This window comes from Limtongia smithiae (assembly GCF_038497785.1).
Source record: "Limtongia smithiae strain NRRL Y-17922 unplaced genomic scaffold V1518scaffold_5, whole genome shotgun sequence".
NCBI classification, from domain to species: Eukaryota; Fungi; Ascomycota; class Lipomycetes; order Lipomycetales; family Lipomycetaceae; genus Limtongia; species Limtongia smithiae.
In genome coordinates this window covers 758,066-774,869 of record NW_027117626.1, presented here as the reverse complement: position 1 = coordinate 774,869, position 16,804 = coordinate 758,066, and the positions used below count along the sequence as shown (strand labels likewise).

General features: G+C 54.3%; 6 protein-coding genes across 6 annotated transcripts; 2 read left to right on the top strand and 4 right to left on the bottom strand.

The window, feature by feature from the left end:
- Window positions 1-239: 239 nt before the first annotated feature.
- Window positions 240-2,381, bottom strand: V1518DRAFT_416369 (Alg9-like mannosyltransferase family-domain-containing protein). Its single transcript, XM_066904037.1, has 4 exons — window positions 2,162-2,381; window positions 1,954-2,105; window positions 1,272-1,898; window positions 240-1,216 (listed from the first exon to the last, which is right to left on the bottom strand). The coding sequence occupies exons 1-4, from the start codon at window positions 2,292-2,294 to the stop codon at window positions 347-349; spliced, it is 1,782 nt and encodes a 593-aa protein (XP_066759964.1). The 5' UTR covers window positions 2,295-2,381; the 3' UTR covers window positions 240-346.
- Window positions 2,382-4,371: 1,990 nt separating this feature from the next.
- On the top strand, window positions 4,372-5,705 carry V1518DRAFT_455723 (uncharacterized protein). Its single transcript, XM_066906554.1, has one exon. The coding sequence runs from the start codon at window positions 4,640-4,642 to the stop codon at window positions 5,513-5,515; it is 876 nt and encodes a 291-aa protein (XP_066759963.1). The 5' UTR covers window positions 4,372-4,639; the 3' UTR covers window positions 5,516-5,705.
- Window positions 5,476-9,142, bottom strand: V1518DRAFT_416365 (Gar1/Naf1 RNA binding region-domain-containing protein). Its single transcript, XM_066904036.1, has 2 exons — window positions 7,825-9,142; window positions 5,476-7,775 (listed from the first exon to the last, which is right to left on the bottom strand). Exons 1-2 carry the CDS (start codon window positions 9,052-9,054, stop codon window positions 5,709-5,711), a joined length of 3,297 nt encoding a protein of 1,098 aa, XP_066759962.1. The 5' UTR covers window positions 9,055-9,142; the 3' UTR covers window positions 5,476-5,708.
- A 164-nt stretch (window positions 9,143-9,306) lies between these two features.
- Window positions 9,307-11,663, bottom strand: V1518DRAFT_265168 (uncharacterized protein). Its single transcript, XM_066901024.1, has 2 exons — window positions 11,282-11,663; window positions 9,307-11,223 (listed from the first exon to the last, which is right to left on the bottom strand). Exons 1-2 carry the CDS (start codon window positions 11,516-11,518, stop codon window positions 9,490-9,492), a joined length of 1,971 nt encoding a protein of 656 aa, XP_066759961.1. The 5' UTR covers window positions 11,519-11,663; the 3' UTR covers window positions 9,307-9,489.
- Window positions 11,664-12,459: 796 nt separating this feature from the next.
- V1518DRAFT_416362 (mitochondrial import inner membrane translocase) lies at window positions 12,460-13,375 on the top strand. The gene is made up of 4 exons (XM_066904035.1): window positions 12,460-12,739; window positions 12,796-12,849; window positions 12,904-13,206; window positions 13,261-13,375. Exons 1-4 carry the CDS (start codon window positions 12,665-12,667, stop codon window positions 13,270-13,272), a joined length of 444 nt encoding a protein of 147 aa, XP_066759960.1. The 5' UTR covers window positions 12,460-12,664; the 3' UTR covers window positions 13,273-13,375.
- A 46-nt stretch (window positions 13,376-13,421) lies between these two features.
- On the bottom strand, window positions 13,422-16,565 carry V1518DRAFT_373077 (EPSP synthase-domain-containing protein; the record flags this gene model as incomplete). Its single annotated transcript, XM_066901416.1, has 2 exons — window positions 13,422-15,926; window positions 15,978-16,565. 2 exons carry the CDS (start codon window positions 16,563-16,565, stop codon window positions 13,422-13,424), a joined length of 3,093 nt encoding a protein of 1,030 aa, XP_066759959.1.
- Window positions 16,566-16,804: the final 239 nt, after the last annotated feature.

The window sequence follows — 16,804 nt, the reverse complement described above, 5'->3', positions numbered from 1 at the left end:
CTAACAATCTCGCACAGCGTTCCTCACCGCCAACCTTCACCTGGGCCTGCCCCACAGAACAAATGGCCGCCACATATGTATTGCTGCACAATCCCTACCGCCGCGTATGCAACGTTGCCGCCGCAACCGTCGTCGGTAGAAGGACAAACGCGCGTCGTGCTTATTGATCCAGCGATGCAGCTGCCGAGTTCTGAGAGATATTTTCCGCTACTACTGCCGCCGCCTCCGCCGCCTGGGTACGCGCAGGATGAGAAGAGTGGTCAGTAGAGAGTATGTTGTGCGTGAATTGGAATGTTGATTCTTATTTTGATGTATCTATATAATTAGTGTGTGTGTATGTACCAATCTAATCAGATGCGAACTGTTTGTTGCGAAGAAGACAATATGAGGTATAACTGCGACGGAAGTACTTCGCAGCTACTGGCGGGATCATCTTCTCGATAGAATCGGGAAATTTAAAAATCCGCGCAAGAAGAGTTGAATTTTCGCTATCGATAAAGGGCTTGCAAGTGACGATGTCCCAGTTGTCGGTATCGGCGACGTACTGAGCCTCGAACGACTCCGGGCCCACCGGTGTCGTAAAGTTCGAGTCTACGAGGTAGTCGCACTGATCGAGCGGGATGTAGAATGACATTTCTTCCTGGTTCAGATTGTTTAGTCCCTCGTTGATTTGAGAAGCACCGATGTACCAGGGCACGTCGTCCTCGAATTCCGCGGGGAGCATGCCGTCGAAATTACTCTTAATCAATTTGAGACGCATGTTTGACGGCAGGAAGTATGATGAGGGAAAGCGGTACCATTCTCGGCCGACGCAAACATTGATGGGTACGTCGTTAGGCGCGATATCGGCGTTGACAATAGAGAGCGTGCCGTATACCTCGAGCGGCGCAAAATACAGCGCATGATACGCAAACATGCGAAAGATGCCGTATGATAAACTAACGACGATCAACGATATTTTAAGAAAGAAAGAGCCATGGTTCACAAGTTTCACGGGGACTTTGATTGAATGCGCGGTGGCTTTGTAGACGTGAAGAATGGAATCGACCGACAAAGCAGCGCACGCGCAGATGATGGGATAGACGACGTAGAAAAAGCGCTCTTCCTTGTGTGGCTGTGGGAAGAAGACAGCGATCCAGACGGCGAGTGAACTGATTAAGAGATACGCGACGTGCAGGCGAAGTCTGGCGCTACCGTTAATAAGATACCGGACGACCTGAGACAATTAGACATGTTCATTCTCAGATTCGCTGCTAGGAATATAAACTTACGACAGCGACAGGTGAGATCACTGCGAGAACCGCGACGATGCCGAAGTTAAGTGCCAGGTTCTTGATGTAGTAAGTCAATGGCTCCGTGCCAAAGATGTCGGGTCCGCTCTCAGCGGTTGACTCAAGAACATTGTACAACACAATATTCAGCGGCACAATTTGTAGTCTTTTAAATATCCAAGTGTCCATGGACACCACGGCCGCAAGCACCGCCGCAGCGACGAAGATGGCGTTGATGATGCCAGTCACGTAGATGATTCGCCCCGGACCAAAGACAATGCCAGTGACGAGGCTAAGAACGTACGGGATACCTACAGCCAGCGCAAACGGCCATCCCAAGATACCACTAATGGCGAACGGGACTAGTGTAGAGACAGTTTTCCCTCTCAGACTGTTTGGAACAGGGTCGAGCATGTTTGAGAATGCGAGCATTGTCATATACATGGAAAACGACGATGGCAAGAAAGTGACCGAAGCGTGAAACATACCGGCGGAGCTGAGTGAGAAAGTGAGAAAAAGAAGGCCGGCTACGGGGGATATGCTGCGGCGGAGGGTGAGTGAGAACTGAGCTTCGCAGTAGGCGCAGAAGGTGCCGAGGACGGCACGTAGTGCGAAGAAGAGGTAGATCTGTGGGAATCCCTCGCTGAGTAACTTAAAAAAAAGTAATAGAAAGACTATTCACCTCAGGCACGCCTAGGCGGCGACAGATCGTGATGATGTACGCATGGATCCAGACGTATGCCCAGCTCCGGATCGCGTACTTTGGCGAGTACTCCCACGTCTCCAGACCGAATCCATGCGTAATGTAATGCGTTGGTTCCCAGTAATTGAATACTACGACCATTTAATTAGTCCTTGCGAAGTAATTGAATGGAGGGATCAATGCATACCTTCGTCGCAATCGGGGATGATGCTGTACAACGCGCAGATCAGGCGTACACCAGCCGCGACAGCGAAGAGCGTGGTCGCGTACCCTGGATCGGCGGGCATTATGTGCCCTGATCCGTGACGAAGAGAGGACATGGCGGATCTGAAAACAGAACACAGCCAGAGGATATGTTCGTCTGTGAGATCGTGGAGGTGAGGTGAGTGATGGGAGACCGAACGCCGGCACCGCTGGGACTTGTGGCTTCTTCATTTCCACTTTTATTTGCGCGCGATGCTCATCACGGGTGCTGTTCTGATGCTATACCCTATTTATTCTTGTCTATGATATCACCGTGGCCTAGTATCCGCCTCGTATCTGCATGTTGTCCACGCGTTAATCGAAGAGTGGCCATTCTCTGTGATGTGGCCGCGGTTGTGGTTGCATATCCGGGTGGGGCATTTCACCTTCAGAGACCACTGAAGATTGTAGATCACACGCCTCGCATACTTCTACGCTAAGCTGGATTGATACACTCTGGTCTGGTGCAAATCGAGTTCTTGACTTTATTGCGCCCCGACAGGGAGTCTAATTCGACTTGAATTCGTTCAGCAACGCGTGTCTATGAGAACTGAGCCATTTTGCAACAGAAGAGCTCGAGAGTCGAGCATCACCCCGCTTCTTCCACAGAGAGTCGACAAAGAAGAATAACATGGGTCTAATCCCCCATCGCAGTTTCCCTCCTCAGAGCATACTCCCGGAAGTTTGCACTTACTGTTCAACCACTTTTCCTACCACTCGCCCTCACTAGCCCTCTCGCGCATTCCTACAGTGAGCACAGAAATATACTCTGTAGCTTTCACCCCGCAATTCTAGCATCGCTCTATGTTTGTCACCGGCCAATCCTTAGGTTCGGGTTTGCAGATCACGGTTACTACTCTAGTCGGACGACGCGTTAACCGGACCGTCCTCGCAGCACCCTACCGCCCCGAAGACATTCCTTGACACCACGGAAATTCGTTGTTTTGAGGAGGTTTCGCGACGTAAGCAATTGCATACCCCGAAGACTGCACTGACCCCGAAGCCTGTCATTGAGAAAGTAGGGAAGTTTTTATTGCTCTGAAGGCGACGGCACGAGACAAGTTCAACAACAACTCTGCTGTTCAAGCTTGGGCTAATGATATATTCCAGATTCCGAAGATTTTTGCTATCGAATATGCTGATACGAAAAGAGTGAAAATTTCTGGGATTTTGTTTCCGACAGTTCTTTACTCTTGGGGCCCCCACCCAAGTCATGCATAGCAACCGATGAGGACAAGAAGCACACCCTGGTGCAAGTATTGTCTGGATCATGCAGATGGTTGAAGCCGAGAAAAGCAAAGTATATCGCGAGCATGAACAAATAAACGATAACTGCTTAGACGCCGAAAATTCAGGCGGGTGCCATAACACAGCGTGATGTTGCGACAACAATAGTGGCTGTCGTCGCTCAGGCCGCCGAGTCGGCTGACGAGTCCTCTGCTGAGTTTGCAATTATGGCCGTGATTGCTAATGCGATCACTTCGGAGTCTGGGATGAGCTCCGATTTGCACGATACCGAGCAAGCCAACTGACTTTGTTTGCAGGCGCAGTTCTCGCGGATTCGGCCAAGCAGTGCGACGCATTTGGTGAGTTTCTTCCGGACACGCATGCATCAAATGGCGCGGTCGCAGCCGATATAGTTAAGGCGGCCGTGTCGACTGTGAGTATTGCGGAGGACACCACAGAGGAGATGCTGGATGACGACTCTGCGATGAAAGATTACAGATTCTACGAGGAGCCGCAGGTGAGCCAAGGTGTGTTTGGGTCGTGGAACAGGCCTAAGTCGTGGTTTCCAAAGAACGCAGTGCGTGTTTGATTGTATCTGAGTGTTCGAGCATAGATAGTGTGATAGAGGACGATGGTGTTTGGCGCTGAGCTGATAGAAGTGGGCTGGACGTGTTTTACTATCCATATATTTTTGGTCGCTAAGACACAGTTGGTTTTGGTTGTACTTGTTTCAGTAATGTTATAATTGGTTTCGTCGGTGTGCGCATGTAACAGCCCGTAAGAGGTTCTAAATGAGTGAGAAGTGATGATACATGACAGTTAAAAAGCGGCTGTTGCCCCGCGGGTACGATGGTACGAGCCCCCGAGGAGGCGCTTCAGAGACCCTTCTTGCATGCGCGGTTCCGACGGACTCGCTTCCGGGGGGCCTCTATCTCCGCCTTCCTCTCCTCCACTGCGCTGTCTTCTTCCCTGCCTCCTCTATTGGGAAATCACTCGTCATTCCTCTTCTGTTAGCCCATACGCACGAACAGGCACCGCGCAGCACTCGTTTTGCACGTGGAGCAGTCATCTGGCTCTTATTCTTTCCGTTCCGAGTTCTCCGTTCCGCCGGGATCGTCCAAACAGCTTTCCGGTACCTCGACCCGGGTCTCGGCCTCGGTCTTCGCCTCCGCACCTCCACCACCACAACAAGACAATGTACATCCGCTACTCACGTCTCACGCGCTCAACGTCCAGCAGGACAAACCTCATCATCCGCTTTATAAGGCGCAGACTAACCACGCCTCCTCCGCCGCCTTCGCCACCGGCAGCCGCTGCAGATGCTACCGCGTCGACTGCTACCGCCACCGCGCCGTCGGCAGTGCGCGACCTCTTCAACAATGTCGTCAAAGGCTACAAGCGCTTCCACGACCGTCGTCCGCACACGACGCAGGTGCTGCAAAGTTTGGTCGTCAGCTTTGTGGGCGACTCGTTGTCCCAAGCATTGCTCTCGCCTGCAGATGAGCCGTACTCACCGCTGCGCACGCTCAAGGTCATGATTACCGGCTCCGTGCTCTCATTGCCAACGTATCGCTGGTTCTTGATCATGGGAAAGTACATCAACCATTCGAACAAGTACGTCTCGCTCGCGCTCAAGTGTATCGCGAACCAGACATGCTTTGCGCCATTCTTCCTTTCTTCGTTCTTGACCACCGGATTTCTATGGCAGGGCGTCTACGACCCTAAGGAAATCGCGGCAAACTTGAAAGAACGTCTCCCCATTGCGTGGATGAACGGCTGCATGTACTGGCCCAACGTGGTAGTTATTAACTTTACCCTCGTCCCGCCGCACTTCCGTGGCCTCGTCAACTCACTTGCAAGCGTCATCTGGCAGGCGTACTTGTCCTTCCTCACTTTCTCATCCCGTGCGTCGGTTGAGCACGCTATTGAGGTCGAGACTGAGCTAGAACACAGAGTTGAGCACGCTGTCGCGGAGAAGCTGCATCTGGAGCATGCTAAGCAGGCCGTGCTCAAGGCGGAGTACAAGGTCGTGGATATTGTTACCGGCCCTCATTCCTCTTCATCTAGCTAGATGTCTTCTTCTACTTAACGCTCTTTTATGTTAACGCACATCGTTTGGAGTTTTGGCCTCTTGTTGTTCGTTGTTTGCTGGTAGCTCCTAAATACCTATAGACCATTGCTACGACACTACTAAACGGCCCATCCTTTCATGAGTCTCTCTACGCTCATATCCCTACTGTAATCTACACCTCTTACCCCTCCCTTCACCGCATCCGTGGGTCGGCGTTATAATTCGACCGGTACGCGCCGCCGCTGTCACTTCCCCCTCCCTGCCGTGCATCGCTAGAGCCACCCGCTCCATTATTCCCGGATCCTGGAGACTGCTGTCCGCGCTGCTGGCTCAACATACCTAGCAAATTAAGCTGGTACTGCGCCTGCGCAAACGGATCCTGCGACGTCGGGGCTGTCGGTGCAGCTGCCGGCGCTGGCGCACCTCCGGCACGTACTGGCGTCGGCGCTGATTGTACGTTCGTCGCGGCCGCTGCTTGTTGCGCCATCTGCTGTAATTGCAGTAACGCCGCATTCGCCGGTGGCTGCGCTTGCATTGGTGGTGCTGGTGCTGGTGCCGGTGGTCTCTGCTGTTGCTGCATCTGCATAAGCAGTGCTTGCAATAACGCACCCTGATTTTGGTTCTGCAACGCAGCTGCTGCAGCTGCTGCAGCTGCGGCCGCGGCCGCCTGTTGTGCTTGCTGTTGTTGCTGCTGCTGCTGTTGTTGTTGCCGCAGTTGCTCTTGTAACAGCAGTAAATATGACTGCTGCTGCGTCGTTTGCTGCTGCGGCATCTGGTACGAAGGCGACGTCGGTGTCGCGGCCTGCTGTAGTCCTAGCTGTGCAAAAAAAGCCGGGTTCACATGCGCTCCAGCTGGAAATTGCTGCGCCAAGTTCTGCAGTGATGCCGCCGGTGCTGATGTCGTGGTCGGGATCATCGGTGTCTGCTGCTGCGCAGTGCCAAACAGCGTGCGTAGTGCGGGGTATTGGTCCAAAATCGAGGCCGCGGCTTGTTCTTGTTGCGTAGAACCGGTGTATGACGACGGGGCAGATACTGCGGATGGCATGGTCGGTACACCGCGCAAAGAAAGCTGTTGCGGATTATCTAGTCCGCGGGAGGAGCTATTGTTGTGATATCCGCCACGCGACAACCCGTCGTTCCGCGATTCCCATGGCCGATCCTCACGTCTCCGGCCGCCTCCCTGTGAGTGCGGTGGCTGATAACCGCTACGGTCGCTCGATTGATATCCTCCGCCCCGATCACGCTCGGATCGCTCAAACCCGCCGTGCGGACGTTCAGGCTCGTATCCCCCTTTACCCTCTCGCTCCTCCCTCTTTCTCCGCCTCCGGCGTCGCTTTTGAGTTGGTGTAAGTCCTTCCGGGGAGTAGCTGCGATCACGATCTCGGTCGTGGACCGTACCTGCCGCTTGCGGGTATGGATTGATCGGTTGCGTCGGGCGACCGCGAGTTCCTTGGAAGTTGCGCGGCCCTGTCGGCGCAGAAACTCCTGTTGGACCCATGATCGACGACGAAGTTGCCGCATACAGACTTGTTGGACGCGTCAGTGGCTTGTAAGGCTCGTCGTCGAAGCTTCGTGGTGCACTTGGCGCGCCTCTAGGCACTGTAGGACGCTCTGAAGTCGATGTCGTGTTGGAAGTGATAATGGTCGCGGTCGTAGCCGGTTTGTCTTCATCCGCGCTCTTGATCTCCCCCTCATCGAGTATTGAGGGGGTGCTCTCTTTTTCCTCTTGCTCGGCTGCCGTCGTCGCCGTTGCTGCCGCAGTATCGTCTTCCTCTTTCTTCCGAAGCTGCTCTGCAAGTGTGTCCAAAAAGGCATCATCCTGACCCGCTAAATCACCAAATGAAACTTCAGCAGTCTTGTTCTGTGACCCGATGCTCATAGGATCGTATCTCCCACGCACAGGAATATGTAAGGGTTCGTATTCTGGCACCTGTTCCAGGGTTGGCGACTGTGCGTGGGCTTTCGTCTGCGATGTCTCATTCCGCTCGTCCCGTCGCTTATTTTTCATATTCCGTTTATGTGCAATCTCAGCCTCGTCGTCTGAAAATTCTTGTTCACTCTCGTTGATTTCCTCGTCGTTGAAATTGCTTGCATCGCTACCCTTGATCGCCTTGATCTCGCGCGTGAGAACGTACTTGCTCAGACGAGGTACACAGTAGACGGTTTGACCGACGCTATCCCAGAACTCGGCGGCTTCAGCATCAGTATTAAACTTCACAGAATAGAGCGGATGCTGCACCGGACCCAGTGTCTCGTTTACCTGTACCTTGTTAGTAATCATCTCTCAATACAGTCAGAACAACACATACGCGACCAAACGGCTTGCGATCTTCAAACACTAGCACTGATCCCTGATCCACAACCTCGTACTCGCCCGTCGTAAATGCCTTGACGATGACAGTCTTACCCACGATGCGATCAATTGAGCCCAACTTCTCGATCGGCTCGTCCGAAGGAATCGCAACATCAATCGGCACAACAGGTTCATCGAGGATCTCATTCTTTGTCTTCAGTGGCCCAGAGTCGCCGCCGCCATCCTCATCGTCGTCGTCATAGACAGTAGCAGATGCGTTAGCCTTGGTAGCCATCTCCTCTTCGCCATCCTCCTCCTCCGACGAACTCGATTCAGACTCTTCTTCATCGTCGTTATCTTCTTGTTCTTCCTGTTCTTCCCCGTCCTTCGCATCCTGTAGTTCCTTCGATCCCGGGCTTCCATTCTCAGCCACAGGAATCTCACCAACTGCTGCAACACCTGGAGTCGGTACTGCAATCCCTGTGTCTACGAAAGCAGCAGGGGATTCTGGAATATACTCCGGCGAGTCTTCCTGCATCGCCGGAGGCAGCGCAGTCGATGCTTCGGTGTCAGAGTCGTATGAAACGTGTGCGCTTGGATTCAGCAGAGCGCTCTCAAAACTAGACGTGGGCAATGTAGTAGTAGCGGGTGCAGTAGTCACGACCGCCATGTCCTCCTGGTTGACAGGGGCTGGTGCTGCTGCTGCGACCGGCGCAACAGTTTCCACTGCAACATCAACGACTGTCTGCACTGGTGTCTCGTGCATCAGTTGTGTAATCAAAGGAGCAGTAATAGCAACCGGCGGCGGTGGCGAGGGCAGAGTAGAACTTGCGGGGGCTATCACGCTAGCCTGCTGTGCCGCGGCCTCGACCTTCTCGTCCACCTCCCCGGGCTCGTAGGGTACGTACTCCTCATCATCGTCCATCTGCTCGTCATCGTCCACTATTTGAAAGGGGTGCACAAACGCTTCCGCGTCCATCGCGCTTGCCGCGTGAGCTGAGTTCGCCGGCTCGGCGTCGTCCTTGTCGTTCGGCAGAGACAACTCATTCTCTCCAACACCACTTTCAAAAAGCGCCGTCTGGCGCAGCGCTGCTAGTTGATGCGGCTGCAATTGCGCGAGTTGTGCCATGGCCGCGTCTGCGAGGGCCGCGTCAATGACACCTGCGGGGCCTAGCTCGTGGGCATAAGCGCCATCGCTGTTGCCCGAAGTTGGGCCCGGCTGGCCCGCTGCAGGCGAAAATGACATCTCTCTAAAATCTGATGTGAGAGATGAAGTGCGACAGGGTAGATGCGCGTGAACCAGGCGCGCGATATCGTCCAGGAAGACGTGTACTCGACGCCCTATTCAGGGCAAACACAAAATCTCGAAACGCACCCCTCAAATAAGTCACGTGATTCGCGATGTGATGCAAACGCGCCGACCCTATCTCGAAATGGACCGGCCACACTATTACTTGTAATCTACAAAGGGAAGATTTCCAAAAGCCTTCTACGGGCTGTTACATGTGCACACCGACGAAACCAATTATAACACTACTGAAACAAGTACAACCAAAACCAACTGTGTCTTAGCGACCAAAAATATATGGATAGTAAAACACGTCCAACCCACTTCTATCATCTCAGCGCCAAACACCATCCTCCTCTATCACACTATCTATGCTCGAACACTCAGATACAATCAAACACGCACTGCGTTCTTTGGAAACCACGACTTAGGCCTGTTCCACGACCCAAACACACCTTGGCTCACCTGCGGCTCCTCGTAGAATCTGTAATCTTTCATCGCAGAGTCGTCATCCAGCATCTCCTCTGTGGTGTCCTCCGCAATACTCACAGTCGACACGACCGCCTTAACTATATCGGCTGCGACCGCGCCATTTGATGCATGCGTGTCCGGAAGAAACTCACCAAATGCGTCGCACTGCTTGGCCGAATCCGCGAGAACTGCGCCTGTAACCAACAATCGATAAGTGTGCTCTACATCGCGCGTCTCAGAGATCTCTCCATACTCGTAGTCGTATACAACCGGCATCTCCAACCAGTCATCGTCGAACTGGACATGGCTTGACAGATCCATCTCATCAAACTCCTCATAGATTTCCACGGCTCCATCGATGACAACTAAGCCGTCCTCGCCGTCCTGGGAAATCCCTGAAACAGAAACGACCTCGTTGTACTCTTCAGCAATGTCGTCAAGAGGGGCCTCGTCAGTGGAATACTTGGCATCGTCCGCTTCATAGACCATCACATTTGAATTAGCAGGCTCAAAATCAGGAACCTTGACAACGTCGGTTATGGACTCAGTAGCAACCTCGGTATAAACAGTCTCCGAATGGGTGGTATTTACAACCTCAGCATCAACAGCGGCATCAGCAACGACGTCGCTGCACGTCTTAGCCTCGGTCTCAAATGTCGCAACAGTAATGTCGACCGAATCCAACCCGACCGCAGAGATATCGTGAACGGCATGCATCACAGAGGTCTCAGTGTCTTCGATAATGTCAGAATCCGCACAGTCATATACAGCGTCAACATCGTTCGACATCGACATCCGGGTATTGGTGAGACTCACAACGCGGGAGCCTACAGCGCGACAACCGGAAAAAACAACTGAAACCGCATCATTGTTTGAAACGACGCGATGATTCCTAAACAAGAACTCCAAAACACATGGGGGCGTGTCCCAGCAGCAACTATCTGTGCTCTCAACAGATGTGCAGGACGTCTCAGCGTCGCCAATGGGGTCCGGCGCCTCGAAAGGAACGGCCACCTTGGCCTCTGTCGGAATCACAGAGAGGTCGGAAACATCCATTGCATCGACCTCGGGAATAATCTGGAACATGTCCTCGATCTCAACAGACCCCATCAAACAATCCTCTTCGTCAACAGCCCCATCGCAGACCTGGGCCGTAACAGTTGCCACGCTCTCAGAAATGTCCTCGTCATCGACAGCATCGCCGATTGGTCGGTACTCAAACAGCATATCATCTCCGGTGACAAAGCTGCAATCGATCAGCGCTGTGTTCATATCGTCGATAACAATAGCACTAAACTTCTCCAACTTGTTAGAACATTCGTCAATCGCTTCGACGGGCTGTTCGACGACGACAGCTTCCACATCTGCCGCCGCAGCCCTGGGTATAACGACGCCTGCCTGAACCTGCAGCGTCTGGTTGTCCGCGGTTTTCCTGTGCTTGTGAGGAACAAATCTTGCCTTGCGCGATTTGAATCGCGTAAATGGTCCCTGAAACGCTTGCGTGAAAGCGTGCCTTGTATCGGTTAAAGCTTTGCCGCGCTTGGAACGGCTGGTTGGAGCAACCATAGTGACTGTGCACTGCGTATCGGGAAACACCATGTCGACGATTTTCTGTTTCGCCGACTCGGTGTTCTTCTTGCAGAGAACGTTCACGATCTGCGCGATCTGGAGTTAGCAAAATCGAACATCAGCAGGTGTGGTGGTGGGGTCGTGCCTTCTTCAGGTTTTGATACACGCAGCTGGTAGTCTCCGCAACATGTTTCGACTTCTTCGGCGTCTCCACCGTTTTTTGAGAGTTTTGAAATCGCGGGACGTTGGTTTGTTCCATGAGGGAGAGTGGAGTCTGTAATGTCATATTGTCAGCCAGTTTTTGTCCGCGCAATTTCTCGCGGTTATTACAAACCTGTACTTCGGACTTGGTCGCCACGCACGATAATAGCAGTGGAAACATTGCGGAAATAGCAGTAGGTCAGAAGTCTGTGTGTGTATGAAGAGGCGAGAAATCGGCGAAAACTGGTAAGGGCGGCGCGGCAGACCAGTCTTTGGGAAGAACTCCCTGGCGAGGAATGAAATGTGCAAGGAATGGGGAATCGGGATTCTCTTGGGAGGCTAAGGAAATGTTCTGTCGAGTGCTCGGCGCATGCAGAATGTGTTCCAAAAGATTCTCGTTATGTTTCTCTCTATGTAGTGCATTGAAGCCCATCCCGAACCGGCCAGATATTGGCAAAATGGCGGCTGCGCAATGTTGACCATCCGCAGGCTTCAGGCCGAATTCAGAGCAAATATTCAACTGGGCTTGAGATGCGCATTCCACGATGTACGCAACGCTAGATCTTCGGCGACCTCTGATGGAGAGCCACGCTCCTCGACATCATGCCATTCCCACGACGGCACAGTAGACCACGAGCTGCGAGGTACAACTTCACATAGACACATAGCGAAACATAAAGCCAGATCCCCGAGAAAATGTACAGATATCGTCAATGGCACATCAGCAAGGTATGAGAGCTTCAGAAGCGTAGTGGTGATGAGCTTGGCGCGTGTGCGCGATCGCGAAGTGGTGTAGCTGAGCGAAGTGCCGAGATCTCCCAGCAGCGGCGGTGTTCAGTCTACCCCACATTCAACCACTCGCCTCACTACGATTTACGTCCGAACGTATTGCTTTTGGAAGCACTGGACATGAATTTGAGTCTACGTAATCTACCAGTCATGGAAAGCCACAGCAGATGAATGTGTTTACAGCGAGCTGGTCTAGTACTCCCAATGATGTGCACAAGGTTTACCGTCCACACTCCACAAGTACGCAACAATATCAACCAGACAGCTAGTCTACTTCCACGCAAAACCTATAGCTTTCAGTCGTTCAACATGGTGACCTCTTTTCTCTTCCTCTATTCAATAAACCCCGTACTCCGGCGGGAACTATCCGCGCCTCCTTTCAGTGCCTCCTCTCCGCCGCACACTTCCCATAGACACAAACCCCAACCCCTTACATCTTCAAAAAATTCGACACACCTCCCCCGGAACCAAACCATCCGTCTCCACCACCTTCCCCGCCTCCGTGCTCACCACGTAGACCTGCCTCTTTACATCCGAAATGGCATCCGACCACACCCGAGATCCCTGCCCTATTGTGATCGTCAACGACTTTGGCGCTGCGTTTTCCATGGGCGTACGTTCTCTTCCGTATGATGAGTTGAGTGAAAGCTAACAGATGGCGTGGAATAGGCTGTTGGCGGCACGATTTGGCACTGCATGAAGGGTTTCCGGAACTCACCTTCCGTGCGTTGTATTTTATTTTTTTACTTACTATGAGCACAGGGCTGACTTCCACAGGGCGAACGCGGCTACGGCGCTCTGGCCGCTGTGCGCGCACGCGCGCCCGTCGTCGCCGGCAACTTTGGCTCATGGGGCGGCGTCTTTTCGATCTTTGACTGCGGTTTCAAAGCCCTCCGTCGGAAAGAAGACGCGTTCAACCCTATCCTGTCGGGCTTCTGCACCGGTGGCGCGCTCGCGCTGCGCGGCGGCTTCCGGCACGCGCGCAATTCCGCGATCACCTGCGCCGTCATGCTAGCGGTGTTCGAGGGCGTCGGAATGGTTATCTCGCGATTGATGGTTCCCGCGGGGATGCCTGCACCGGTGAGTAGTGCGTTGGTCATTGAGTGGTATGCTCGATTTGCTAACTTGTTGCAGGCTGAGGTGTAACCTCCACCTTACCTCTCCTCCTTCCATCGCACCATCTGTAACATATACACACCCTTCTCTGAGAGTAAGCACAGCGCTAGTATTAATCACTACTTTTAAACCACTCTATCGCCCCAAAAAGCCCGTTTGCCCAAGAGACACAACACCATCTAAATAGTGTACGTGATGCTGTTCACAATCTCCTCCGGCGTCCGCGCGTCAATATTGTACAAAAAGTAGTTCGAGCAGTCCGCGAACCACGGCTGCCTCCGTCGCCACGCCGTGAAATGGTCGGCGCCGTACACCGGTCGCGTCTCGTCCACGTTCAAGTGCTCCAGCACCTTTTCGAGGTCGCGGTGCACGTACACCACGGTGCCGCCATGACCCATGAATTCCTTGAGCCGATTGCGCGCCTCCGGTGTCTCCACGATGCCGCCACCGCACGCAAAAACGTGACCGCGGGGATACTTCTCCATGACCTCGTTCAGCACTCCGAGTTCGCGCGCGCGAAAGCCGGTCCAGTCCTCGTCGGCGATGATCTGGGGAATCTTCTTGCCGGTCTTCGCCTCGAGGTAATCATCCAAATCCTGGAACTTGTGTCCAAGCACCTTCGCGATGAGGTGTCCGACGTAGGTCTTTCCCGCACCGCGCATGCCGATGATAAATATCGACCCCGGGTTTGCGGTATCAAACGCCTTGCCGGACTGCCGCGAAATATCCTCGTATCCCTCGAGACTTACCTCGAACTTGCGCCGAAGTACGTCCCACCAGCCAGGCCACGTCTTCTCGACGCAGTGCCGGTCGCGCACGAGCACAGGCTGCGGCACGGCGCTCGCAAACACACTGAAACTCATCGCAACGCGGTGGTCATCGTACGTCTTCACACCTTCATGCGGCACGCACAGCTCGGACGCGGTGGCGCCGCGCACCTCAAGGCCGTCGGGGTGCTCGAGTGCAATGACGCCAAACTTGCTCAGCTCCGTCGCCATGGCGGAGATGCGGTCGCATTCCTTGACACGCTGGTTCGCAATACCTGTGATCCGCGTAGTTCCGCTCGCGAAGGCCATCAGTACGCTTGCTGTCAAAAACGCATCTGTCATGGGCTCCATATCAATCGTCCCCAATGCCTTCAGTGTGCCCTGCGCAGGGCCAGTGACCGTCGTCGACGTCGCGTCCTGCACGACGGTGCATCCCATCGGTCGCAGCACATCCACCGCGAACTTGGCGTCGCCTTGTAGCGAGCTCGAACCAATATTTGGAATCGTGCATGTGGTTCCCGTGATCGCGGCAAACGCGAGTGGGTAAGTTGCCGAGCTTGCGTCGCTCTCCACTATGTATGTCGTAGGGGGTGTGTACACGCCGGTCGGGATCTCGTAGGTATGCTCCTCTGTCGCGGACTTTATCACGGTGACGCCGAAGCTCGCCATCATTGCGATGGTCATGTCAATGTACGCCTGTGACACGGGCTTGCCGCCGACAAGTGCAAGCGTGACTGGGGACTTTGCATAAGGCGCCGCCATGAGCAGTGCGGACACGTACTGCGACGACACGGTCGCAGCCAGCTCGATGCGTCCGCCGCGCAGGTTCTTGCCGGCAGTGATCTTCAGCGGCAAGCTACCCGGCGCTTCCAGATACGCGATCTGCGCACCGTTCCCGCTCAGTGCGTCCACAAGCGGCGAAATGGGCCGTTCCTTCATGCGTTTGTTGCCAGTCAACACGACGCTGGCCGCGGTCGCGCTGGGCTCCGCGAGGGTAACAATCGCTGCGAGGAAACGCGATGAGGTACCGGAGTTCCCGAGATACACGTCCAGCTCACTCGCGACTAGCTTGCCGCCACGGCCATTCACTTCGAGTACGTCTTCGCCGGTCTCAGTGGTGGTCCAGCCAAACGTCGCGCCGGACAACTGCGCAATTGCAGTCATCATGTGCTCTGTGTCGTCTGAGCGGAGGAGGTTGACAAGTTTCGTAGGCCCATCGCTGAGCGCGGCCAGCAGCAGCGCGCGGTTGGTGATCGACTTTGACCCAGGCGGCGTGACCGGCACGCTCGCGTCAGCGGGAAGCGCAGGCATGTTGACGATGACGTCCGGCGCGAGGACGAATTTGATGTCGTCGTCCGCAACTACGGACGCTTTCTTCTCAAGCGTCTTGCCGATGCCTGTGAGCAACACAATGCGTTTCTTCGAACCCGCGTTCTTCTTGTCGACGGTCATGACCTTGACGAGCTGGTCGGCAGGCGTGAGACGTCCGGAAGTGCGCTTCTGCACGACGGGATCCTGCGCAGAGATAGGTAACCCATACGCGCTGAGCACGCGCGTGATGCGCGCAACGGTGGAATCCGACAACAATCCGAGGTAACGCGCGAGCTCAACCTCCTTGACGATGCCGATGGCCACACATTCACCGTGCAAAATCTCGGGCGTCAAAATAGCCTCGTACGCGTGGCCGATGGAATGTCCAAAGTTGAGCAAGTTCCGCAGTCCGCCTTCGCGCTCGTCCGCGGTGACGACGAAGGCTTTGACTTTGATAGACCCAACCACGAGAGCGCGCAGGATGGGCAAGATGGAGGATAAGTCGACAATACCGGTCGCGGGATCACGGTTGCGGAAAGCGGCGGTGAATTTCTCGACGTCGCGTTCGAGCCGGATGAATTCCTCCTCATCCCAGAAAATTGCGGTCTGCGTCTTGTTTAGTCGGTCACGCTGACGCGTATACTAGTGGCCACGTACCTTGATAATCTCAGCCATGCCGTTAATGAACTCGCGTTCGGGCAGTGTTTCCAGCATTGCCAGATCGACAAAAATGCGGGTCGGCTGCCAGAACGCACCAACGAGATTTTTTCCGTAGGGCACGTCGATGGCAGTTTTGCCGCCAATAGAGGAGTCCACCATCGCAAGCAGCGTCGTGGGAATCTGCACGTAGCGAATGCCGCGCATGAACGTGGCCGCGACATATCCAGACATGTCGCCAATGACGCCACCGCCGAGAGCAAGCAGCACCGTGTCGCGCGTGCACTGGTTGACAAACATCCAGTCCTCGATGGCGGCCTTCATCTCACGGGACTTTGAGCCTTCACCCGGCGGAACAACATAGGACAAGAAACGCGGAGGGTCCTCGCTCTCGCGCGTAAGCTTGGCAAAAGTACTCTTGAACGATTCGAGGTGCATTTTCGAGATGTTTGTGTCGGTGACGAGGACGTACTTCGAGGACGGCAGGTCGCGGAGGATCTCGGCGACGAGCGCGGGGACGAGGTCATAGCCCACAACGATAGAGTCAGAGCCAAGAATAGAGACGCGGTCAATAGCGGTGGTGGTCATGGTGCCGTTGGAGGCGCCGTTGGAGGCGCCGTTGGAGGCGCCGACCATGGTAAACAGCGTGTGGGGGTGTGAAAGCGGGGGGAGAGTATGGAGACGGGACCGGTTTGTCGTCCCCGGAGCCAAATTTTTTAGACTCATCCGCGTTCACGTGATCACAAAGTATCGAGACGTCTGGCCCCAACGCATCTCGCATCCTGTTTTCCTGAAGTGTCCTAGACGTCTATCTTGCGTTTATTGGC

Bases quoted from the DNA above. Each gene is read 5' to 3' on its own strand.
- V1518DRAFT_416369 (XM_066904037.1), bottom strand. From the start codon at position 2,294: ATGTCCTCTCTTCGTCACGGATCAGGGCACATAATGCCCGCCGATCCA. The intron at 2,106-2,161 runs GTATGCATTGAT...AAATGGTCGTAG, and splicing joins CATCCCCGATTGCGACGAAG to TATTCAATTACTGGGAACCA. The intron at 1,899-1,953 runs GTGAATAGTCTT...GGATTCCCACAG, and splicing joins GCCGCCTAGGCGTGCCTGAG to ATCTACCTCTTCTTCGCACT.
- V1518DRAFT_455723 (XM_066906554.1), top strand. From the start codon at position 4,640: ATGTACATCCGCTACTCACGTCTCACGCGCTCAACGTCCAGCAGGACA.
- V1518DRAFT_416365 (XM_066904036.1), bottom strand. From the start codon at position 9,054: ATGTCATTTTCGCCTGCAGCGGGCCAGCCGGGCCCAACTTCGGGCAAC. The intron at 7,776-7,824 runs GTATGTGTTGTT...AACAAGGTACAG, and splicing joins ATCGCAAGCCGTTTGGTCGC to GTAAACGAGACACTGGGTCC.
- V1518DRAFT_265168 (XM_066901024.1), bottom strand. From the start codon at position 11,518: ATGTTTCCACTGCTATTATCGTGCGTGGCGACCAAGTCCGAAGTACAG. The intron at 11,224-11,281 runs GCACGACCCCAC...CAGATCGCGCAG, and splicing joins TGTATCAAAACCTGAAGAAG to ATCGTGAACGTTCTCTGCAA.
- V1518DRAFT_416362 (XM_066904035.1), top strand. From the start codon at position 12,665: ATGGCATCCGACCACACCCGAGATCCCTGCCCTATTGTGATCGTCAAC. The intron at 12,740-12,795 runs GTACGTTCTCTT...GGCGTGGAATAG, and splicing joins GCGCTGCGTTTTCCATGGGC to GCTGTTGGCGGCACGATTTG. The intron at 12,850-12,903 runs GTGCGTTGTATT...TGACTTCCACAG, and splicing joins GTTTCCGGAACTCACCTTCC to GGCGAACGCGGCTACGGCGC.